This window comes from Perognathus longimembris, chromosome 15 (assembly GCF_023159225.1).
Source record: "Perognathus longimembris pacificus isolate PPM17 chromosome 15, ASM2315922v1, whole genome shotgun sequence".
Taxonomy (NCBI): Eukaryota; Metazoa; Chordata; class Mammalia; order Rodentia; family Heteromyidae; genus Perognathus; species Perognathus longimembris.
The window spans coordinates 11,939,846-11,966,200 of NC_063175.1; the positions used below are offsets into that span (position 1 = coordinate 11,939,846).

General features: G+C 43.9%; 1 protein-coding gene across 1 annotated transcript in view; it reads right to left on the minus strand.

Moving 5' to 3' along the window:
* Positions 1–16,405, minus strand: part of Ndufv2 (NADH:ubiquinone oxidoreductase core subunit V2) — a 35,852-nt gene extending 19,447 nt beyond the window's left edge. Inside the window, exon 1 of the mRNA XM_048363446.1 lies at positions 16,276–16,405. Within this exon, the coding sequence (XP_048219403.1) occupies positions 16,276–16,329 (54 nt within the window). The 5' untranslated portion in view covers positions 16,330–16,405. The remainder of the gene's footprint in view (positions 1–16,275) is intronic.
* Between the last annotated feature and the right edge of the window lie 9,950 nt (positions 16,406–26,355).

Sequence of the window (26,355 nt, forward strand, 5' to 3'; positions counted from 1 at the left end):
GGCTCCTGAGTAGCTATAATTACAGGCATGAGCCATTGGCACCTGGCTGAAAGTGCATTTCTTTACAGAGCTGTGTTGGCCACTCCTGGGGCTTGGACTCAGGGCCTGAGCACTGTCCCTGGCTTCTTTTTGCTCAAGGCTAGCACTCTGCCACTTGAGCCACAGCGCCACTTCTGGCCATTTTCTGTATATGTGGCGCTGGGGAATTGAACCCAGGGCCTCATGTATACGAGGCAAGCACTCTTGCCACTAGGCCATATCCCCAGCCCCATACCATCCTTTGGGCCCTCTACTGGAAAAGCAGAATCAAGTCTTAATATCCTCTAGTATTGTAGACATACTGTCTCATACCTCTGTGAATGTAAAATACCTCTATGAATATAAACACCTTTATGATCTGTAGTAGTGACTGTGCTTTATCAGAGCTGTTTTTAATGATGTTACTCACAATTCTTTTCTTTCCAGATGATGACTAAGAAGCTAATTAAAAAATGGTGCCAGGTACCACACAGTAACAGAAAAAAATAAAATAACATTCCCAACTAACAAATTATTGAGTTTTGATTTTTATGAAAACATTGTATTTTATTGGATAAATAGGCCTGCTAATGTATTAGGTACAAATTACATATATAGCCTTTTAGAGAAGCAAATTGGCATAATCAGAGAAAGCCTAAAAACATTTCCATCTTTTTTTGTATATATGCCAGTACCAGGGCTTGAACTCAGGGCTTGGGTGCTGTCCCAGTTCCTGAGGACAGCTTTTTGTGCCCAAGGCTAACACTCTAGCACTTGAATACCAGCTCCACTTCCTGCTTTTTGATATCTAATTTTAAATTCTGCCTGGGTTGGCTTTAGAACCATGATCCTCAGATATTAGCCTCCTGAATTACTAGGATTATATGCATGAGCCTCTGCCGCCCAGCTTATTTCCATCTTTTAGTCTAATAGTACTTTTAGAAGTTTATCCTAAAGAATATTACAAAATGAAGATAAAGTTTACATAAAAACATGTCTCTATAATTTTTCTTGTAGAAATACAAACCATACTAAAGTTATAACTGTCAAAAATTCCAAAATTAGTATATGAAGTAGCAGACGACTTTCTGAAAAATATTGATGCCATATCACATCTGGAAAATATCAGGGTTAAGCTAGAGTGTAGGAATGAAACATCATTCCAATTGTATTAAACCAATGTTAATGAAAAAAGTTGAAGGGGCTGGGAATGTGGCCTCATGGTAGAGTGCTTGCCTTGCATGCAGGAAGACCTGGGTTTGATTCCTCAGCACCACATACACAGAAGAGGCCAGAAGTGGTGCTGTGGCTCAAGTGGTAGAGTGCTAGACTTGAGCAAAAAGGAGCCAGGGACAGTGCTCAGGCCTTGAGTTCAAGCCCCAGGACTGGCAAAAAAAAAAAAAATTGAATACCATAAATAACTTTCATCTATGATGATAGTAAAAGATTATAATGATTCTTATTTTACATTTTCTTACATTCTTTTCTATTTTCACATCTTATTTAGCAAGGATACACAAACTGAAAAAAATTATTTAAAATAAAACACTCATTGGGTAGGAAACAAAACATTGCATTTCTGTGAATCAAGCCACCACTAATCTCTAAGGTAAAATATAATACAATAACAATAATGTTATTCTGGATCAAAAACTTTATTCCTATGGAATCAGTACTTCTTTTTTCATTAATCTAGGACGTATTATGTACTTTCACTTAAAATAAAAAATACTTGCTGGGGGCTGGGAATATGGCCTACTGGTAAAGTGCTCGCCTCGTATACATGAAGCCCTGGGTTCGATTCCTCAGCACCACATATACAGAAAAAAAGCCAGAAGTGGTGTTGTGGCTCACGAGGTAGGGTGCTAGCCTTGAGCAAAAAGAAGCCAGGGACAGGGCTCAGGCCCTGAGTCCACGCCCCAGGACTGGCAACAAAAACAAAAACAAACAAAAAATACTTGCCCGCACCAGTGGCTCAGGCCTGTAATCCTAGCTACACAGGAGGCTGAGATCTGAGGATCACAGTTCAAAGCTAGCTAGGGGCAGCAACGTCTGAGAAAACTCTTATCTCCAATTAGCCACCAAGAAAGCGGAAGTAGTGCTGTGGCTCAAGTAGTAGAGTGCTAGCTTTGAGCTGAAGAGTTCAGGGATAATGTCCAGGCTCAGAGTTCAAGCCCCCACAACCCACCGACCAAAAAAAAAAAAAAAAAATACAGAGCTAATCTTGAAAGCTGATCTTTAGCCTTAAGCAGATACATCCTAGAAAATTTTATTTGTTTAATTATTATTATAAGGGTAATATACTGAAGGATTACAGTTACATAAGTCAGGTAAGGAGTACATTTCTTTTTGGACAATGTCACCTCTCTCCCACTGCTGTATTTGTTCATCCTTTACTCTCCATTTCTGTGCCACCCTTTCCTCTCTCAAAAACAGATAAATGAACAAGAAAAAAAAAAAAAGAAAACAATAGCAACAAATAAAACATCTTGCTTCTGTCTCCTGGAGCTCACTTTGATAAACTTTATATAATCAGAGGCACACAAGCATTGAGCCTTTGTGTTCCCCTCCTAAGAGCGTCCTCCTTTGCAGAAAATCCTTTTGCGAGGCATCGTCTTACTGTGGATTTGCTGGAGTTTAGAAACACATTCATACAAGATAAAACATTTTGAAGATTAAATCATCGAAGATAGACTTACATGAAGCTTTCACATGAGCCCCCCCGCACCCCCACACACACTACCAATGAATCCTAAATAATTAAATGAAGTGGGGTAGAGAAAAAAGGGCTGGCAGAAAATTTCTCATGAGCTTCACATTTCTGCACTCCTTATAAGCAGACAAGGACAGCTTTTGTATGCTACTGTTTCTTTAGGACTGTCCCCCATTAGATGAGTTTTCTTGCAGTTGCAGTTTTCCCTTACAAAGTTCCTCATGCAATGTTTGTTTTCTTTCTTTCTTTTTTTTTTTTTTTGGCCAGAAAGGTCAATTTCCATATCCTATTGTTGTTTTTTTTTATCTCCACAAATTTAATTACGGTGAAGCAGCAACAGGGGCTGTTTCTGGGAAAGTGAACCAAGGGTCAGAAGTGGAAAGGAGATTTACTGCTTTTCATAATATAATACATATACATATATATAATTTTTTTTTTTTTTTTTTTTTTTTTTTGCCAGTCCTGGGCCTTGGACTCAGGGCCTGAGCACTGTCCCTGGCTTCTCTTTGCTCAAGGCTAGCACTCTGCCACTTGAGCCACAGCGCCACTTCTGGCCATTTTCTGTATATGTGGTGCTGGGGAATTGAACCCAGGGCTTCATGCACGCGAGACAAGCACTCTTGTCAGTAGGCCATATCCCCAGCCCCTCATGCAAATGTTTGTGACACACATTTTACCTAGGTTCCATGTCACATCAGTGGGATTTGAATGTCAGGGGAAGCTACAAGAAAGGAGATTATGCTACCTGCTGTGTCACTTGAATAATAATAACTCATCGTTTATGTGCTAGTAGTATTCTGCCAGTATCCTGGAAACTGAGGTAGATTCGCTAACTTAAGATGATAAAATCTAAATTTGAAAAAAAAATGATAAAATCTCAGCCATATCACAGTTCTTGTTAGGAAAGTCAGAACAATCTAGAAAGGTCAATTTCCATATCCTATTTTTTTTTTTATCTCCACAAATTTATGTATGGTGAAGCAGCAACAGGGGCTGTTTCTGGGAAAGTGAACCAAGGGTCAGAAGTGGATAGGAGATTTACTGCTTTTCATAATATAATACATATATTTTATATATATCACATATAGTTTAACATTTATCTTTATATGCCTACTCTGTAATCTGTGGCACTACATTTAAGCTTCTTAAAAATGAATAGCCTTCAATCCTTTTGATAGCAATTAGGACAGCAAGCTGTCAGGGAATTGGGGCCTATACAATTTGTAGATGGCATTGGGGACCTGCGGTATTACAAAAGTATTACCTCTTGTAATCCTAGCTACTCAGGAGGCTAAGACCTGAGAATTGTGGTTCAAAGCCAGCATGGGCAGAAAAATCTGTGAGACTCTTATCTCCAGGTAGCCAGCAATAAGCGAGAACTATGGATCAAATGGTACAGCGCTAGCCTTCAGTGAAAACAAGACTTTTTTCAAATAGCCTTCAGATAAAGTTCTTTAACAAGTTCACTAAAAATAGCAAGTCAAAATAAAGAAATGTGAGTCAGATGTGGTAGAAAACACCTGTAATCCCAGCTACTTGGGAGGATCACAGTTTGAGACCTGGCATGTGGGGGGAAAATAAAAACCTAAGGAGATCTCCAACTTAACAAAAGAGCTGTGCATAGTGTACACCTGTAATCTAGACTAGTAATAGGTAGCGGACTGCTACTCAGGCTAGCATGGGCAAAATGGTGTTATCTTAAAAATAACTTATCTAAAAATAACTAATGCAAAAGGTCTGGAGCTGGGGCTAACGTGGTAGATTACCTACTTAGCAAGAATGAGGCCCTGAGGGAGAGGAAGATGGCGCCGCCACAGTAGGGAGACACCCCAACTCGCTCCAACTGAATAGCGAGCTGGGAACTCCAGCACCCAACACCCCATCAAGAACCCAGCAAAACCAGCAGCCAGAAGCAATAGATAAACGCAGGAAACGAAAAAGAACAAAAAAAGGAGAGCCTATAACCTGCATGGAGCCAGAGAATCTCCAGAGAATCTCCAGGGTACCCTCCCCCCACCTGCTGACCCTGGCCTGAAAAGGGCCAGGCTGGGAAAGGGGACCCAGCGAACGGCAGACCGACTGCCGAAAAGTCACGCCGGGGGCGCAGAGTCCAGACAGCAGGGCTCCACGAACCCCAGGGGGAGCGCAGACCTAGACAGACAGCAGCCACTGGAAGTTCAGGACGACAAGGCAACCGAGCGGTGCAGAAGGGGAGAGCCAGGGCTGCCACCACCAAACGACCGTTCGCCACACCCCACCCCCGAAGGGCCACACGGGACACACACACAATCCAGGACCAATGAGTTCTCCATTGCCCCCTCCCCCAACGGAAGACCAGCTGTCAGAGACCCAAGCCTTGCAGAGAAGCTGGAACTCCCTCCCCCTCCCCACCACGAGGGAACAAAGAACCCCCAAATCAGGCCTCAAAAGGTCCCTTTAGACCCTGCGAAGACACAGGAGCTAGCAGGGGAGGGGCAAAGCAGTGCCAAGGCACTGAAGCGGCCGTACCGGCCCTGCCCCCTCCCCAAAAGGGGCCCGGAGACGGGAAGGCATTGGAAGCCCCACCTAAGGCGCCTGGGCCTCGAGGACTTTTTCAACACAAGTCACAGGCTTGCTGGTGGGCAATACCAGCCCAGCAGGAACACCTGGGCCCGATCACACGCCCCCCCCCCCCCCACTTGCAGCCGAGGCGCAGTCTGTGGGCGCTAACCCGCGCCCGGGCACTTGATCCCCCTGGGGCCCACACATACCGCCCCCCACAGCGGACTCGTGGGAGGGCACAAGCACACCCCAACAACCCGGGGCTCGCTCTGGTAGGCGTACCCCGCACAGGTGGGCAGGGCCCCCCAGGGGCAGCACACGCTGTGGTAGGCGCACGTCGCACAGGTGGGCGGAGCCCCCAGCAGCAGCACCCGCTCTGGTAGGCGCGCCCCCACAGGAGGGCAGAGCTCCCCAGCGGCGGCGCCCACTCATTTGGCGCATTTCACACAAGTGGGTGGGCCGCCCCTCAACAACACGGGCCCTGGAGCAGTCCACACAGGAGGGCAAACCGCCTGAGAGGTGAGCTCCTCTGACCAAGATACAGAGTAGAAAAAAGAACCAAAGAAGAGAAAAACCTCCACGCCACACTGAATCAGCGACCTGCAAACCCCCACCAGGGGCAGGCTAGGGTCAGCACAACACAGCGGCAGGACACTGTCCCGAATAGAAAGACACAGAACCTACCCACCCCCAAGTGCAGGGAGGGTGACCACCCCGGCAACAACCGAGACAGTCACGCTCACCCATTGGGCAGTAAGGATCAACAGGCTCAAACCCAGAGCCAGGACACAGACAAGTCTCCCACTGACAGACCAGCGGGAACCAGCACAAAACCAAACCACGGAAGCCACCCACAGATCTCCAGATGCGCAAATCACAAAGAAATATAACGAGTTTCGTCAAAGGGAGAGCCAACTCGCAAGCTCCAAAAAGCAGCACGACTGAAGAGGAGAGGGAGAATGATAAAACAACTGAGGCGATGTTAGCAGAAATGATGAAAAGCCTCAGAAACGAAATCAGAAAACAATTCCAGGAGTTTAGAGTGGAAGTCTCGAAGGACATCCAGGAAGCCAAGAAAGAAATGGAAGCAAAAATGGATACAGTGCAAACCTCCGTTAAAGAAGACATTAACAGCCTGAGAAGTGAAATGCATGAAAAAATAGATTTAAAATACAACTCTTTAAAGGAAGAAATTTCCACGATCAGAGCTGATCTGGCAACCATATATAGCTCTCTGACATCCATAAACTCCGCAATTGAATCCACAGCACAAAGAATTGACCATATGGAAGCCAGAATCTCTCTCTTGGACGATGATGCAGCCGACAAGAACCGGAAAATGACCACACTCCAAGAAATGGTAAAGCTCCAGGGCAGACTAATACAGGAGCTAGTGGACAAAAACAAGAGATATAATCTGCGCATAACTGGAATAGAAGAAGGAGCCGAATACCAGAGCAGAGGGCTTCAACATATTTTCAATAAAGTTATTGCAGAAAACTTCCCCAATCTCACAAGGGACACCATCCAGGTAATCGAAGCCTATAGGACACCTGGCAGACCAGATCCTAGAAAAGCCACACCAAGGCACATAATATTCAAGACTTCAGATCTCAAGAATAAAGAGCAAATTTTGAATGCAGCCAAAGCGAAGAAAAAAATTTATTACAATGGGAAGAGGAACCGAATAACAGCAGACCTCTCCACGCGCGAAGAGAATGGAAGAACACCATCCAGGTCCTACAAGCCAACAATTGCCAACCTAAAATGAAATATCCAGCAAAGCTGGAGTTCATATTCGAGGGGAAAACCAGATCTTTCCATAGCAAAGAGGATCTAAAGGAGTATGTGAATAAAAAACCAGCCCTACAGCAAATTCTAAGAGGGGAATCCCACCCAACAGAAATCGTACAGGACACACAGACAGAAACAGAAAGAAACTACAATAGCCAGAGCCCAACAGAAAGAGCAGCTCACTAAAGACAAGGAAAAAAAGAAAAAAAAGAGGAAAAACAGCCCAACAAGAAAATGGAAGGAGAAAAAACACTCTTATCCTTGATCTCTTTGAATATAAATGGTATAAACTCTCCAATAAAGAGGAGCAGACTGGCAGAATGGATCCGCAAACAAAAAGTTGCCATCTGTTGTCTACAAGAGACCACCTTACAGCAAGGGACAAAAACAGGCTCCGAATGAAAGGATGGAGCAAGATCTTCCAAGCAAATGCACCTACCAAAATGGCAGGAGTAGCCATCCTGATCTCAGACAAGTTGGACTTTGTTGGGGACAGCTGTGCCTTTAAGAGGGGATGACCCACTTAGCCCATCCCCCCACCTTCTGGCTTCAACCGGAAGAGAAGCAAAGCAGCCCCCGCCTCTCAGCTCGACCACGTGTGTAATGGTGGAGACCCCAGAAACCCGGTCCTTGGGGGGCTGTGGTCTCCGCCCATAGAGGAAATGCCGTGACATCACCTGATGTACAGTCCTTTAAGCCAATCGTTAAAATCCACTAACCCCTCTCCTGCGCAGGCCTCTGGGACTAAAAATTGTTGGCCCCTCCCTTTATTAAACCAGAACGCCCCTGAGGCCTTCTCCGGGACTCCCACGCTTCCATGTCTTCCTTAGTTGAAGGACATGGGGGGTCCTGCGACCACACGCTGACCGAGGCTACCTGGAGTCTTCGCTCCCGCGATTAATCCTTACTGGCCAGGGGACCCAAGAGAGCAAGAGACGACCACATGGGAGAGGCGGACAAGCCTAGACCCTCCATACGGATGGAGTGGTAGAGCTAAGCCCAGCAGGACTTCTCATTAAAATTAACTCAGAAAGACAAAGAAGGTCACTACATTTTAATAGAAGGAAAAATCCAGAATCAAGACATCATGGTGATAAATGTATACTCACTGAACAAAACAGGCCCTACATATGTCAAGCAAATTCTCACAGAACTACAGAACAAGATAGAGCCAAACGCAATCATAGTGGGTGACTTTAATACCCCACTCTCTCCAAGAGACAGATCCAACACCCAGAAGATTAGCAAGGGAGCTGAGGACCATATCCCAACCATAACACCATATCCCAAATGGATCTGATAGATCTATACAGAATCTTCCACCCTATAGAGACCCAATACACCTTCTTCTCAGCAGCCCATGGATCATACTCCAAAATAGACCATGTCATAGCCCACACAAAGAACCTCAGCAAATACAAAAGTATTGACGTCATCCCATGTATTATATCTGACCACAGTGGATAAAAGGTAACCCTCAATAACAACGGTTACCACAGAGGCTATACACATTCTTGGAGGCTAAACCCCACACTGTTATCCAACACTTGGGCCACAGACCAAATTAAAGATGAAATTAACGAATTCATAAGCCACAATGACAATGAAAATACATCACAAAGAAACCTATGGGACACAGCTAAAGCAGTACTGAGGGGCAAGATCATTGCCCTCAGCACTCACATTAAAACAATGGAAGCAGAACAGGTGAATAACCTCACGATGAAACTAAAACAACTGGAGAAACAAGAAATGACCGAACCTAAAATGACTAGGAGGAGAGAGATCACAAAGATTAAAGAAGAGATAAATCTGATTGAAAATAGAAAGACCATTCAACAAATAAATAAGACTAAAAGCTGGTTCTTTGAGAAAATAAATAAAATTGACAGACCCCTCGCAAAACTTTAAAAAAAAGAAGAGAAGAGACACATATACGTAAAATCTGGAACTCCACCGGAAAAATTACAAGTACACATGATATTCAAACAATCATAAGGAACTATTTCCAGAACCTCTACTCACTAAAAAACAATAATTTCACAGAAATGGATCAATTCTTAGAGAAGTATAAACTGCCCAAACTGAACCAAGAAGAAATAAATCAACTAAATAAACCAATAACTTACAGCGAGATACAGGGGGTAATCAAGAACCTCCAACCAAGGAAATCCCAGGCCCAGATGGATTCACCAACGAATTCTATAAAACTCTTCTGTGAAATAGAAACAGAGGGAGAAATCCCAAACTCATTCTATGAAGCTAATATCATACTCATTCCCAAACCAGGCAAAGACCCAACAAAAAAAGAGAACTACAGACCAATATCACTAATGAACACAGACGCAAAGCTCCTCAATAAAATATTAGCTAACAGGATCCAGAAACTGACCAAGAAAATTATACATCATGACCAAGTAGGCTTCATCCCACAGTCACAAGGATGGTTCAACATCCATAAATCAATCAATGTAGTTCGCCACATCAACAGAACTAAAATCAAGAATCACATTATCTCAGTCGATGCCCAAAAAGCCTTTGACAAAATACAACATCCATACTTATTAAAAGCTCTGGAGAGAACAGGAATAGATGGAACATTCCTCAAAACAATAAAAGCCATATACAACAGACCAACTGCTAACATCATATTAAATGGAGAGAAACTTAAATCATTCCCCCTAAACTCAGGAACAAGACAAGGATGCCCACTCTCCCCACTTCTTTTCAACATAGTGCTGGAATCCCTAGCCATAGCAATAAGGCAAGAGGAGGACATCAAAGGGATCCACATCGGCAAGGAAGAAATAAAGCTATCCCTATTCGCAGACGACATGATCTTATATCTGAAGGACCCAAAAAACTCAGTCCCCAAACTCCTATACCTAATAAACCATTTTGGCAAAGTAGCAGGATACAAAATCAATCCAAAAAGTCAGCAGCTTTTCTGTACACCAGCAATGTACAAAACAAGCAGAAAAGGAAATTATGGAAACAATTCCATTTACAGTAGCCAAAAAAAGAATAAAGTACCTAGGGATCAACCTAACCAAGGACGTGACGGACCTATTTAATGAGAACTACAAAAATCTAATAAGGGAAATCAAAGAAGACACAAGGAGATGGAAAGACCTCCCATGCTCAGGGCTAGGCAGAATCAATATAGTGAAAATGGCCATATTGCCCAAATTGTTCTACAATTCAATGCAATCCCTATCAAAATCCCAGCCACATTCTTCACTGAAATAGAGAAAACAATCCATAAATTCATATGGAACAGTAAAAGACCTAGAATAGCCAAAGCAATTCTAGGCAAAAAAAGCAGTGCAGGAGGTATCACAATACCAGACTTCAAGCTCTACTATAGGGCCATCATAACAAAAACAGCCTGGTATTGGTATAAAAACAGACCAGAAGACCAATGGATTAGAATTGAAGATCCAGGGCTGGGAATATGGCCTAGTGGCAAGAGTGCTTGCCTCCTACACATGAAGCTCTCGGTTCGATTCACCAGTGCCACATATATGGAAAATGGCCAGAAGGGGCGCTGTGGTTCAGTTGGCAGGGTGCTAGCCTTGAGCGGGGAGAAGCCAGGGACGGTGCTCAGGCCCTGAGTCCAAGGCCCAGGACTGGCCAAAAAAAAAAAATAGAATTGAAGATCCAGAAATAAAACCGCACTCTTACAGTCAGCTGATATTCGACAAAGGAGCTAAAGACATACAATAGAATAAACATAACCTCTTCAACTACTGGTACTGGGAGAACTGGGCAGCCATATGCAGAAAACTCAAAGTAGACCCAAGCCTATCACCATGCACCAAGATCAACTCAAAATGGATCAAGGACCTCAATATCAGACCTGAATCCTTGAAACTACTGAAGGACAGAGTAGGAAAGACGCTAGAACTTATAGGCACAGGAAGGAACTTCCTGAATAGAGTCCCAGGGGTACAACAAATAGTGGAAAGACTCGACAAATGGGACTACTATAAATTAAAAAGTTTCTGCACAGGTAAGGACATAGCCACCAAAATAGAAAGACAGCCAACCATATGGGAAAGGATCTTTACCAGCACAGCAACAGACAAAGGCCTAATATCTGTCATCTACAGAGAACTCAAAAAACTAAGCCCCTCCAAGCCCAATAAACCAATTAGGAAATGGGCAAAGGAGCTACAAAGAGACTTCACAAGAGAAGAGATAAAAATGGCAAAGAAACATATGAGGAAATGTTCAACATCCCTGGTAGTAAAGGAAATGCAAATAAAAACAACCCTGAGATACCACCTCACTATAGTTAGAATGGCCTATACTCTGAACTCAGGCAACAACAAATGCTGGAGGGGGTGCGGGGAAAGAGGAACCCTTCTCCATTGTTGGTGGGAGTGCAAATTAGTACAACCACTTTGGAGAACAGTATGGAGGTTTCTCAAAAAGCTCAATATAGACCTACCCTATGACCCAGCCATACCACTCCCAGGCATCTATCCTGAACAGCAGGTCCCAAGATATCAAAAAGACATTTGTACTTCATGTTTATCGCAGCACAATTCACAATAGCCAAAATATGGAAACAACCCAGATGCCCCTCCACAGACGAATGGATCCAAAAAATATGGTACTTATACACAATGGAATACTACATAGTGATTAGGAATGGTGAAATATTGTTATTCGCAGGGAAATGGTCAGAACTCGAACAAATAATGTTGAGTGAAACAAGCCTAGAACACAGAAAACAAAGGGGCATGATCTCCCTGATATATGACTGTTAAGATGGGGTGATGGAGAGACAGTAGAGACCAGGTCTGTGAAACCAAAAACTGCTTGTCAAATGGTATTTCCCACAGGATTGGGTCAGCGACCCAACATGTAACTAAAACCAAACAACTACTCAACATATAAAGGTCAAAAATTGACCCCTCAGTGGAATACAATAGCTCAAAAGCTATGTATGTACGTTCATATAAGACTACTGTCGACATATTGTCTAATGTCGACATTACCTTTAAAGCTCTAGGCGAATTTTCTTTGGCGTAGGCCACATGGCTACTGTATATGTTCTTGGTACATTGTGTATTGTATATATGTCTAACTGACCTAGGGAAGGGAAAGAAAAACAGGGTATAAGATATCACAAGAGAGCTGGGGATATGGCCTACTGGCAAGAGTGCTCGCCTCGTATACATGAGGCCCTGGGTTCAATTCCCCAGCACCACGTAATCAGAAAACAGCCAGAAGTGGCGCTGTGGCTCAAGTGGCAGAGTGCTAGCCTTGAGCAAAAAGAAGCCAGGGACAGTATTCAGGCCCTGAGTCCAAGCCCCAGGACTGGCACAAAAAAAAAAAAAAAAAAAGATATCACAAGAAATGTACAGACTGCCCTACTGTGTAACTGTACCCTTTTTGCACAACACCTTGTCAAAAAATTGTTTAATTAATAAATAAATTACGGGGGCTGGGGATATAGCCTAGCGGCAAGAGTGCCAGCCTCGGATACACGAGGCCCTAGGTTCGATTCCCCAGCACCACATATACAGAAAACGGCCAGAAGCGGCGCTGTGGCTCAAGTGGCAGAGTGCTAGCCTTGAGCGGGAAGAAGCCAGGGACAGTGCTCAGGCCCTGAGTCCAAGGCCCAGGACTGGCAAAAAAAAAAAAAATAAATAAATAAATAAATAAATAAATAAATTACAAAAAAAAAGAATCAGGCCCTAAGTTCTAGTCAAACACACACACTTAAACACACACTCACACACAGGGAGAAAAAAGATAACTGATTTTTTTCCTACATTATGAGAATTAACAAAATTTGGCTGCTTTTATATATTGTAGAAAAGCAAAAAGCTACATGAACAGACCTGGTCTCAGGACACATTACAAATAACCATACTAATGAATACTTTCAGTCATCTTGATCATAAATTTAAGGGAGCTTTATAAAAATGAAATGTCCAAATACCATTTTAGTCAGTGACCTGGGCTCAATCTCAGTATATTTACCATTATCCTTGGGCAAGTTGCTCTGATTCTATAAACCTAGGTTCTCTCGTCTATAAAACCACAGCCTCTATTATAAGAGTCATAGGAAATAACAGTGTTTAATACAGGACCATTATGAATTCTAAAATGTTTGCCATTAATTTCTTTTTTTTAAATACTTATTTTTTTAAATAATTATTTTTCTTTTTTGAGACAGTTTCACTGTACTGTCCAAACTAATTGTGAACTCACAATCCTTCCCCTTCCCTCCCCCAAACTGGGAAGGTATGGATGGTATGTTAACACACACAAACTAGCAATCATGCCAACTTGTTATTATCATTGTCATCATCATTATTATAGCTATAACTAAACAGCAACACTTTAGTTTCTCATTATCTTTTCTTCTTATGACCAGCTGGGAAAAAAAAGGAAAAAAAAGAGCAAATATTAAATGCTATTCCAGAAAAAAAAAAAAACAACTAAGCAATGAATCTCAGTAATAAAAAAAAAAAAAAAAAAAAACGGAGGCTGGGAATATGGCCTAGTGGCAAGAGTGCTTGCCTAGCATACATGAAGCCCTAGGTTCTATTCCTCAGCACCACGTATTTAGGAAAGGCCAGAAGTCCAAGATGACTGAGTCAATATTTCTAAGCTAAGCCACTGAATAGTAACTATAAACTCTGGGCACAATACTAAAACAATAGGAAAACTCTTCAGTTCTGAAGGTGCTATCAAATCAGGAAGGGAGTTTACATGAAGAGGCCAGCGAGGCTTTTCTTTCTTTATGCTAGCGGTAGGTTCCAGTCTTCTCTATGCTGTACAGCAAAACCCAAAACACACAGCCTTACTGGCTTGAAGAACTAGCAAAACCCAAAAAAAACACACAGCCTTACTCGCTAGAAGAACCAACAAACCCAAGAAACAGGCAGCCTTATTGGCTTGCAGAACCAGCAAAACCCAAAACGATATGCAGGGGCTGGGGATATGGTCTAGTGGCAAGAGTGCTTGCCTTGTATACTTGAAGCCCTGGGTCCAATTCCCCAGCACCACATATATATAAAATGGCCAGAAGTGGCGCTGTGGCTCAAGTGGCAGAGTGCTAGACTTGAGCAAAATCAAGCCAGGGACAGTGCTCAGGCCCTGAGTCTAAGCCCCAGGACTGGCCAAAAAAAGGAAAAAAAAAAAAAGCCAAAAGGACATGCAGCCTTACTGCCTTGAAGAACCAAAGAAGAACGTGGGACAATCATAGATTTGGGAAAGTGAGAAATTACAGAAAAGAAACAGCTAAAATGAGGCAGCATGGCATTCTGTATAAAATTCTGCCAAAATATGACTAATGCCTGAAAGTAAGACACCAAACAGAATAGAGAATAGATATCTAGAAGAAGAGAACCACTATTTCATGTGTAGCTTATGCTCAGGTGGGTAGATAGAAAACACAACAAAACAGCTGGGCATCAGTGGATCACACTTGGAATCCTAGCTACTTGGTAGGTTGAGATCTGAGAATCATAGTTTGAAGAAAACCCAGGCAAGAACGTCTGCGAGACTCTTATCACTAGCCACAAAAAAGCTGGAAGTGGAGCAGTGGCTCAATTGGTAGAGTGCCAGCCTTGACAAAAATAAATAAATAAATAAAAGCTAAGGGGATCCAAGTTTCAGCCCAATACTGGCATAAAAACAATATAAACAAAACAAACCCCATATCTTTAACGAACAAAACAAGCCAAGTTCAATGGCTCATGCTTATAATCCTAGCTTCTCGGGAGGCTGAGACCTTGAGGACCCAAGTTCAAGGCAAGTCCAGGCAGAAAAGTCTACCTGAGTTAATCTCCAAAAAAGAGCCAATAAAAAACTTGGCTGGGGACTGGGAATGTGGCTTAGCGAGTGCATAAAGCATGCATGAAGCCCTGGGTTCTATTCCTCAGTACCACATAAAGAGAAAAGTGGAGCTGTGGCTCAAGTGGCAGAGTGCTAGCCTTGAGCAAAAAGAAGCCAGGGACAGTGCTCAGGCCCTGAGTTCAAGCCCCAGGACTGGCAAAAAACAGAACAAGAAAAAAAAATTGTACCAACATTTGAACTCAGGGCCTCACATATGTTCAGCTTACCCCCTCATCAGGCACTTTACTACTCCTGCTCAAGCCACATCACCAGCCCTAACTTTTTGCTGGTTACTTTGGAGACGGGAGTCTCCCCGACTTCCCTGTCCACAGGCTGGCTTCAAACTGTCATCTCTGTCGTCTCCATGTATACAGCTCTATTCAGACCCCTTCTGCCCTTAATCTCAACAGTGAGAGTAAAAGTGATCATATCCCTTTAACTCATACTGATTCTTTAGTGCCTCTAAGATAAAATTAAATTAGTATGGCTCAGGAGTTCCACTGTCACTTGGAAACACACCTTACACCTCAACAGTCTGAGTTAACTACTTAACAAGCACCAACTTTTTCCTTACCAATACTAAGTCTTTTTGTTTGTTTTTTGCCAGTCCTGGGGCGTGAACTCAGGGCCTGAGCACTGTCCCTGGCTTCCTTTTGCTCAAGGCTAGCACTCTGCCACTTGAGCCACAGCGCCATTTCTGGCTTTTTCTATGTATGTCGTGCTGGGGAATCGAACCCAGGGCTTAATGCATGGTAGGCCACATTCCCAACCAAGTTCTTTTTTTTTTTTTTTAAGGGTCTTCTTGCCCACCTAGAATATCTTCCAGCCTCTCCAACAATCTGTTTTACCTGCCGGAAAAATCTGCCCCACCTTTAAACCACACTGGGTGGGCCTGTTCGGATCTCTCAACACTACATTTCACACTGTGTCACGGTCACCTTCACTTTTCTTTTACAAGAGACAAACGGCTTTTTCTCCAAAGAGAGGCTAAGGCTCCCCGCAGGGGAACAGCACACACCTCGGCTCCCCTCCCTCCTGCCCGCCCTCCACGACCCAGATCGGCGCCCTCGCCCCGGTGGGGAGCGGGGTAAACCCGGCCCCCCCTCCACCCCCGCAGCGGCCCCCAAGGCCCGCCGGACACCCCCCCCCGCGGCCCGCCGCCGCTCCCCCACCCCCCCGCCGCGGCCCGCCTCCCTCCAGGGCGCGCCCGGGCCCCGGCGTGCCGCACGGCCGCGCTGGCTGGCTACCTCGTCGGGAGCTCAGCACCCTCCTCGGCCCCAAGTGAGGTGAGGGGCCCAGAGCGGCCGCGCAGCGTGGCACCGGGGCCGGCTCATCGCGAGCGTTCTTACCCAGCGGGCGGTGAGGCCGGCCGCTCGGGCCTGAGACGCCAGAGAGAAGAACATGGCCGGCCAGCCTGCTCGCTGACAAGGTTGCGCTAGGACAGAAGGCAAAAGGAACCCAGAAAGCAAGACGCGCGGCCCCGGGGGGGAGGGGGCTCGTTCCCGCGCGGGACGGCGCAGGACGCGCGCGGCCCCGAGCGGGACGGCGCAGGACGCGCGCGGCCCCGAGCGGGACGGCGCAGGACGCGCGCGGCCCCGAGCGGGACGGCGCCGTCCGCCACTGCACCCCTGGTGGGCGCTGGCACCCCGGAGCGGACCGAGCCTGACGCTTGGCCGGCGGGCGGCTACCCTCTCAGGTGCTCTGAGGTCTGGCCTGGGGCCTCACTTCCTGCTCCAGGGACGGGCGGAAACGTGAGGAGGGCGGGGTAGTGGGCGTCCGTGGACCGCGACCTCCCCCCCCCCGGGGAGCTGGGCTCCACCGGAAGCCGCCCTGGGGCTGCCGTGGCGGGGTCTGCGGCCGCGGCTCAGCTGCCGCCTGAACCTCCTCCTAGGCCTTGGGGGATAAGCCGCCCACCTGGATTGACGAGGTGAGTGTTGTGAGCGCTGAGCCGAGCACCTCCTCTTGTATTGCAGTTACTTAAAAAACAAACAAACACAACAACAACAAAACCTGTCGCAACCCCCCAAAGGCTAGACCAAGACAGTAAGTGTTCTGGCTTTGCTTTAGAAATGTGTGCCGAAATATATAGGGGTGAAATGATAGGATGTCTGGAATTCGCTTCCTAATACGTGAAAGTGAGAGCTTTAAAAATGAAAGAAGGCGCCGGTGGTGGCTTGCAACCCTGGCCACTTGGGAGGCTGAGATCCGAGCGGAGTGGCTTCAAGCCGGCCCAGGTAGTCTATGAGACTCTAATCTCCAATTAAGCATTAGAGCTGGAAGTAGCCCAAGAGGTGGCGCTCTAGACTTGAGCAAAAAAAATAAAGCTCAGGGGCAGTGCCCAGGTCGTGAGTTACACACACACACACACACACACACACACACACACAGAGAGAGAGAAAAAAAAGAAAAATTGTTGCCAGATGCAGGTAAGGGTTTGTGAAATTTCTTTCTAAAAGTAGGGACCCTTAACTCAAGGTACTTGACTTTGATCACAAATTAAGAATTTCTGGACAAGTCACATTGGTAAGAAAATTTGGCAGAGCTTTATAGGGTAAATAAGCAGGCAAGCAGACAAACCAGCAGAGTCACCTACAGAGTGTGGGTGTCCTCAGAAGGGAGAGAGACAGCTCTTTGGCAGTCAGGGGTATTTATATGGTAAAGGCAGGAGGTGTGACTTAAAAGTTATGCAAACCTAAGTGTTTTAGCTTTGCTCTAGTTACCCCTGGTATTACGCTTCCTGAGTCCTTGGATGTTCGGGGAATTTCTTACAGGTAAGAATTCATTCTGCCATAAAACATATACGTATCCTTGAGACAAGGAAGGTGTCCAGTTGTCTACATTTTGGGTAGGAGGCTGCTTATTTGGGAGAGCATTTCTTTCAGGAAGGCATACATCCTGCCAAACAAATGTTAATTCTTGGGGTAAGAAATGCATCTCTCAGGAAGGAATGCATCCTGTTGCTTAGTTTTTGGAGCATAGATAGTGCCTTTATGTTTCTTAATACCATGTTTCCTAGTTGTCTTCACCAGGCCTCACTTTTCCTCAATTTATCCTATCTCAGAATGACTGGCTTTGAAAGACATGTTGAGGTTGTGCAGTACTTCCTATGGTTCTTACATAAATAATAGAAACAATCCATTACAAAACAAAACCAGTCAGTTCCTGATATTTGTTCATCTTTGGAAATTCCAACAAATAGCAGCCCAAATGTGCACAATACTGTGAGATTGTCTCTTGGCATTTTCCTTCACTGCCATCTTTTCTTGGGTGTGTCGTCCTATACTCGCTTCTTCCCTTTTGCCCATCTCTGGCAAGAAAAAAAATAATCCAAAGGTAGAGCAGTTCCAAGGTTAATTATTTCTACTGCTCAAGGATGTCCTCAGTATTTAAGAACTTCCAATCTTCTTATTCTACCACAATCCACCACTTCCTGTAGTGGTCTTATGACCATCATACTTGATGCAGCAAGTATATGCAGATGACAACCTTCCAGAGGGAAGAAACAACTTCTCAAGTATACTGAAAGGTCTTCCAGAAGATGCCTTTATCTCATTGATATGTATACATAGTGATTAAGGGGACATGCTATAGAACCAGGCTTCTGGGGTTCCTATCTTCTAACATCCTTCTATCTTCACTGCTTTCTAGCTATGTAACTTTAGGCAAAATTGCCTCTGTGGTTTCAGTTTAGTCAGTTTAGCCATAGCACTTGTTCTACAACTTTGCCATAAGAATTAAATGAGGTGATGCCTGAAATGTTGTTTAAAATGAGCATATCCTTATGCAGAGAAAGTGCTCAGTAGCCACTGTCCAAATACTGGACAGAGAAGTTCCATCCAAGTCACCCAGGCCCAAAGCCTGTTCACCAGGTCCAGTAATCCTCTGGCTGAACTGGGACTCACACAATCCTGCCTAACCCCCATGGTATCTTCCTAGTAACTTTCTAAACATCTTGTTCACTAACTCCCATCTGTAAGGAAACACTGATAGCGTCATAGTCTATATGAACCTCTCTGTAATGGGACACTAACAATTCCTTTGCAAACAGCTCACCAGGGGACTAGACACACATGGTCCTAGAAAAAAGACTCAGAATCATTCATCACTGGACAAACTCTCAGGAGCCTGGGCAAAACACTCAGAACTGACCACAAGGGGACTAGATAATGTGTGGGCTTGGAGGAAAGACTCAGATCCACTCACCAGGGGAAGGGACACACATGGGAATTGCTTACTAGGTGTCAGGACATACATGAGATCTGATCAGCAGAGGAAAGGACACACACAGGAAATGCTCACCAGGGGACATGCAAGGGAACTGCTCACCAATGCAAAGGACACATGTGAGCCTGGAGAAAAGACTCAGAACAGCTTACCTAGGGACAGTTTAAAAAAAAAAAAGTTTGTAAAAAAGCCATACTTTTATATATGGGATAGGGGAGTTAGCAGTTCCTCTTTGCTTTTTCAGGTAATTAAAAGAATGGAAATTCTTTATTCATATGGACCTGGGCAAAATACACCCACCCAATAGGGGAAAGGACACACAAGGTACTGGCCTCATGTGGGATCTGCTCAGCAGGGGATAGAACTCACATGGGAACTGTTTAGCAGGGGACAGGACATGCTTGGGCCTGGACAAAATATCCAGAACAGAGCAACTCAGGACAAGACACATGTGGGCTTGGAGAAAAGACTAAGAACTGCCTACCAAGGGACAGGACATGCGTGGGCTTCCAGCATTCTAGGCCTGCATGAGACTGCTCAGCAGGGCATGGAAGAAAGATTCACAGCCACCCACTGGGGCACACCAAGGCACAGGACGCATGGGACTGGAGCAAGGACTCAGTCACTCACCTGGGGACAGAATACACGTGGGCCTGGGAAAAATACAGAGAATTGCCTACTGGGGGATAGGAAAAGGAGGGTACTAGACATCCATGGGAACTGCTCACCAGAAGACCAGGACACCCTTGGGCCTGGAGACAAGACTCAGACGCACCCACTAGGGGATGGAAACTTCTCATCAGAGAAAAGGACACACATGGCAACTGCAGCTGACACATTCCCAACAATAAACAATATTCACTCACTGAGTATATAAAACTCAAGGTGTTAGTAAACTTATACCTGTGTAGACATCACTACAATACAACTAGAACATTTCTATTGCTCCAGAAAAAATGTTTGTGCTTATGCAGTATTTGCCCTTTTGCCACATCTAGCCCTAGGGAACATTCTACCTCATAAAAAGAAAACAGAAATGGGAACACACTCACCTTTACTCACAACTGAGTTCTGCAGCTAGGTAGAATTTTCTTTCCTGAGAAAAACTCATGAAAGCTGATTTAATACCAGAATCTGGAGAATCCCACTCCTGGGCCAGCACTCTGCAGTGTGGCATACTAGAAGGATGTCTGACTTGGTTATACTCGAGGTAAAATGAGGCACCCTCATTTTAAGTCCGCAAACCCCTTTCTGTGAACATTTGTAGTTCCTCTTAGAGTATTCACTGTGTCATATAACTTTCAAACTTTTTCTGGTCTTAGAATCTAACATTTTTTCCCTGAGATTTCCCACAATTTTAAATGTCATTCTCCTAAACATGGGTTTTGGGGTTTGCTTTTATATTTGTCTCAGTATATTCATTAGGAGTTGTCTGAAAATCAATTTAATTAATTACTTGATGGCCTTCTCTTGTTGGAAAGTCTGCTTTATACTATAATGGTTAGAAAAGCTTTATTCTAAAAAGTTGCAGTTTTACCCCAGACAGTAAATGAAAAAAAAATCTTCTGCCATATCTGAGAGGGAATAAAAGTTAGACAGAAAATGAAAATGAGTCATGTTTGGGCATGAAGCTAGCTGGCAACTGCCACCCATTGCTGTTTTCTCTTTACCCCACACAGCCAGCCCGTTCCCCGGGCCGGCCCATGCTGCCAACACAACTTGTCTGGGTTTTCTGTTTCCAAGGGAGTAAAAGAGAAAATACTGAACCTTGAATTCTCCAGTGGTGAAGGATGCCATAATGGACATGCTTTTTACCTTTTACCTCTAAACAACAGTTCAATTCTGTGTTCATGTAAGTTCATAGGTTTCTTCCGAATTAGAGGCCAAATCCTGTTGTTTAGCCTAAGACAAGATGTATCTAGTAATTTATTTTTCGGTATGGAGCCACATTCATAACTAACATGTTGACAAGAATGGAATTGGTTAAACTTTTTTATTCTCCACTGAACGAACTGCATCAGTATTCTGGATTAGACAACAAAAATTACTTTTCTGGGTGTTCTCTGTGTATGTTATTCTTGTCTGAATGTTGAACCTTATTTTCTAAAGCTTAATTTTTAAATATTTGAATGTTCTATTTATGTATTTAAACACAATAAGCCCATTCTATTTGTATATGTGGATTGTATATGCTTAATATATAATTGGTAAAGTCTTAATTTTAAGCCAGTTTTTGAAAGAAACGAAGTTGAATAAGTCTTGAATATTGAGTAGTTTTTAAAGGCAGAATATTGTATTTCAACTACGAAGGGAAATAAATTTGTAGAGAATTGTTTTTGGTGTTCAAGGTTTACTAATAATACCATTTGCAAATAGTCTGAATATGCTAAATTTCCTTGTTTTCCTTGTCTTTTATGTTAGCACTGACAGTTTACTCTGTATTGGCATCTTTTCATATGTACCACCATGTGCATAGGTTTGATTCCTAATGGCTTTTTCTAGCTTTATGTCCCCAGTTTAAAAAATGTCATTTTTTGTTGGTCACAGGGCTTGAACTCAGGGCCTGGATGTTGTCCCTGAGCTTTTTTGCTCAAGGCTACCTCTCTACCACTTTGAACCACAGCACCACTTCTGGTTTTCTGGTGGTTCATTGGAGATAAGAGATTCATAGCCTTTTCTGCCTGCACTGGCTTTGAACTACAATCCTCAGATCTCAGCCACTTGAGTAGCTGGGATTACCGGCCTGAGCCACAAGTATCCAGCTTAAAAAAATTTCTGATTTCACTGTTGGATTCTATCAGAGAGGATGGGAATCAGTGCCTTCTCAGGTCCAACCCAGATGCCCCTCAGTAGACGAGTGGGTCAGGAAAATGTGGTACATATACAAAATGGAATTCTATGCCTCTGTCAGAAAGAATGACATTGCTCCATTCATAAGGAAATGGAAGGACTTGGAAAAATTGTACTAAGTGAAGTGAGCCAGACCCAAAGAAACATGGACTCTATGGTTTCTCTCATAGGGAATAATTAGTACATGTTTAGGCCAGTCACAGCAGAGGATCACGAGAACCCAATAGCTATACCCTTATGAACACATAAGATGATGCTAAGTGAAATGAACTCCACGTTATAGAAACAAGTGTTATATCATTGTTGTAATTATTTTCAACATGCCATGTGAAACCATACCCCCTTTTTTTTTGTTTCTCTTGTATCCCCTTCCTGTGGTTGTACCCCTGCTATCACTGTATCTCATCTGAGTACCCTGGATACTGTATATGCGTGTATTAGAACTAGGGAAGGGAAAGGGAATATCAAAATCGAGAGACAAAGGATAAAAAGACAAAAAAATTCCAAAAGCAATACTTGCAAAACCATTTCGTAAAACCAACTGGACAACTCATGGGGGTGGGGGAGGAGAGGGAAAAGGGGAGGGGGAAAATGAGGGAGGAGGTAACAAGTTGAACAAGAAATGTACTCACCACCTTACATATGAAACTGTAACCCCTCTGTACTTCACTTTAACAATAAAGGGGGGGGGGGAAGTCACACTCATCCTATTATTTGTTCTTCAGTAAGAACTAGAACTCTTCATAGCAAATGCCCTAGAGTTGCCTTGTTGAATTACTTCTGCCACTGAAAACCCAACTGCTAGCTAAACTGGGAAATGTTTTTGTAGCCTTCCTGGCACTAGCCTTCCCTGCTGTTGCAATAGGCACAGCACAACCTTAGTTCAACAAAATCAGCACCATGAAAAGGCTACCTAAAAGGGTTAGGGTGGGACCCCTGCGTGGGGGTAGATAAATGAACTGAAGAAATAGGGCGAAAGCAGTAAAACAATAGAAAACCCCAAGAAACCAGTGTATATCCTACAAAATAAAAGTGAGGGAAGGGGTAGGTTGGGAAGGATGGGTGAGAATGTTGAAAGGGGTGACATTGATCAAGACACATTGTAAACTGCCTTGTTGGATGGCAGCTCCGATGTACAAGTACTTAAAGATAATAAAAGAAAATAAGAATTCAAGATGCCTCCAAGAAGAGGGTGAGCAGCCACCTAGTCTGTAGTTTGAGACCCAGCACCATCAGCCCTGCTTGGAAGCTTGTCAGAAATGCAGAGTCCTCGGCCCCACTCATGAGTCCGAGTCTGTCTATGATAGGTAGTAAGTGTGGTGACACCTGCGCAGAAAGTGTGAGGTGCTGTGTGGGGCTGTGTCCCAGAAGGGTTTGGCCCCTCAAAGTTAGACTTTAAATTGGGTTCAAAAACGGGATCTCCCACTTACAAGTTGTGTACTTTGCTGTATAACACTCCCAAGCCTCAGTTTCCTCAATTGCAAAAAATATGAGTGCACAGGATTATTGTAGACAATCCCACATAGTTTTAATATCCCTGGTAGTTATTACAGCCAAAGCAATGTGTGACGCGATTTTCCTGTTTAATTCATGAAGCAAGGAAGGATAAATCCTGGTAAATGTAAAGGCTCCTCAAAATTACTGTGCATGGGGGCTGGGAATATGGCCTAGTGGCAAGAGCATTTGCCTCCTACACATGAAGCTCTCCGTTTGATTCCCCAGCACCACATATATGGAAAATGGCCAGCAGGGGCGCTGTGACTCAGGTGGCAGAGTGCTAGCCTTGAGCGGGAAGAAGCCAGGGACAGTGCTCAGGCCCTGAGTCCAAGCCCCAGGACTGGCCAAAAAAAAAAAAAAAAAATTACTCTGCATGTGCTGGTCTAGCAGCTTGAACTCAGGGCCTAGGCTCTGTAACTGAGCTGCTTTGGCTCAAGGATAGCAATGGCAATGTACCACTTGAGCCACAGCTCTCCTTCTTGGTCTTTGGGTAGCTTTGTGGAGATAAAAGTCTCACAGACTTTCCTGTCTGAGTTGCCTTCAAACTGCTCAGATCTCAACCTCCTTAGTACCTAGGATTATAAACCTGAGCCACTGGTGCCCAGGAAGACATTCAGAGGTTGGTTTTACTGTTTATTACAACATGGACTGTGAGCAAGCAGAGAGAATGGAAGGCCTCACCTGAAGACATGGAAATCGACACGGACTGTGTACTGAAACTCAGCTCCTGCTGCACTCTAGGTGGAGATAGATAAAACCAGTGTTCCCAGACCTTGCTAAAGCTAACGAAGTTTTGAAAGGAGACTTTCCCCCTTCTTGGTTTGTGAAACTATCAAAACTTATTAAGGACTCTAAAGAACTTTGGTCTAAATGGTTTACAGATCTTGGTGTTTACTTTATTGGAAACAAAAGCTGTGGGAGGGTGGGGAATAAAGCGTGGTTCAAGTGGTAGAGCATCCAACTTTGAGTGTCAAACCTAAGGGACAGGACCTAGCTCTGAATTCAAGACCCAGTGCCAGCACCAAAAAGGGACAAAATCCTCTCAAAACAGAAAATCCAAACAACAAAAAAACCCACAGAATTCCAAAAGCAATCCATTACAGGATATTATAGGCATTTTTAAGGCAAGAAATATTAACCCAAGCTGGGTGCCAGTGACTCACACATGTAATCTCACCTATTCAGAAGGCTGACATCTGAGGATTGCAGTTTAAGGCCAAGCAGAAAAGTCCCTGTGAGACTCTTATCTCCACTTAACCAGTCCAAAACCAGAAGTGGTGCTGTGGATCAAAGTGGCAAGAGTGCTAGCCTTGAATAAAAGAGCTCAGGGAGAGCACTTAGGCTCTGAGTTCAAGCCCCAAGGCACAAAAACAAACTATAATGTTGGCTATGATTAGTAATGTAGAAACTCTACACTACTCAGCAGGCTGAGTTCAGTCCCTTCAGGAGACTGTTATAAATGTGGGGTACCAGTGTACCAGAAAGCCAATTTTTCTAAGAAGGGGTCACACTATCCATGGACAGAATACCTCTGCCCTAGGGTACACAGTGCAGAGAGGACTATCCTCTCTCCTGAGTGAGAGACACCCCCCCCCCAAACTGGTAGTCCAATGTCCTGTGAGCCACCCCAAGTGTGTCTTCAGATGATGAAAACATTTCCTTAATGGGTAACCAAGCCCAATTTCTGGCCATAACTGACTTCCCCGAATCTTTCTAAATGGAGTTCTCTGGTGCCTGATGGTGCTAAACCACAAAGAATCAGAAGATTCACTGGTTGCCATCTTACAGTTGTGAAAAATTGTATCTTCTCCCAGATATTTAATATATCAACCTCCATATTGGGGAAAGATATTTTACATACTTAGAAACAAATTCTTTGTAAATAAGATTGTTTTCTTTCTTGGTTTTCATTTTCAAATGCTAGAGTATTTTGCTGCAAAAAGTTCAGTGTAAATTAAAATTTTTGTAAAAGTGAGTCAAAATAAAAATGGGGACAGGAAAATTTCATGTGACATTTTTGTCAAGTAGGAAAGGTATAGGAAGGTATGTTTTATTTTTATTATTTATGTATTTTTGATTGGTCATGGGGCTCAAACTCAGGGCTTGGGTGCAATCCTTGTGCTGTTCTCAAGGCTAGCCCTCCATAGCTTTGAGCCATGCTTCATTTCCAGTTTTCTGGTGGTTAATTGGAGGTAAGAGTCTTAAGAAATTTCCTGCCAGGCTGGCTTTAAATTGTGATTAGCAGATCTCAGCGTCCTGAGTAGCTAGGATTACAGGCTTGAGCAACCAGCACCTGGTGGAAGTAAAGTCTTTGAAAAGAAAAAGTTAAGGGAAAAATTTGGGGAGAGAGAATGATGAAAAGGGTGACACTGATCAAGATGCATAACCCAGTTACAGAATGAGTTAAAGACAATACAAAATTAAAGAAGTTTAAAAAAAAGGAAAATACTTTCAGATGAAGAGGAATTTTGAAATGTAAACTTTGTCCTAAATAGTGTTTCAATGCCAACCTCTAGTGGCTCATACTGGCTAACCAGGAAGGAGGCTGAGATCTGAGAATCATCTTTCACAACCACAATGTGCAGGAAAGTCCATGTGATTATTACCTCCAAATACTCACCAGAAAACTGTAATTGGAACAGAAACTAACCTGGAATAGCGCCAGCCTTGAGTGAATAAAGCTAAGGACATTGCTGGACCCCTGAATTTAGACCCCAGTACTAGTACACACACACACACACACATGCATGCACACGCACACACGCACACATGCACAGAGAATTTAAAAAGTGGGAAGAAGATGTAGGTTATGAACAGCTTATGCATGCGATTAAACTGAGTGTAATTTGAATACTAAC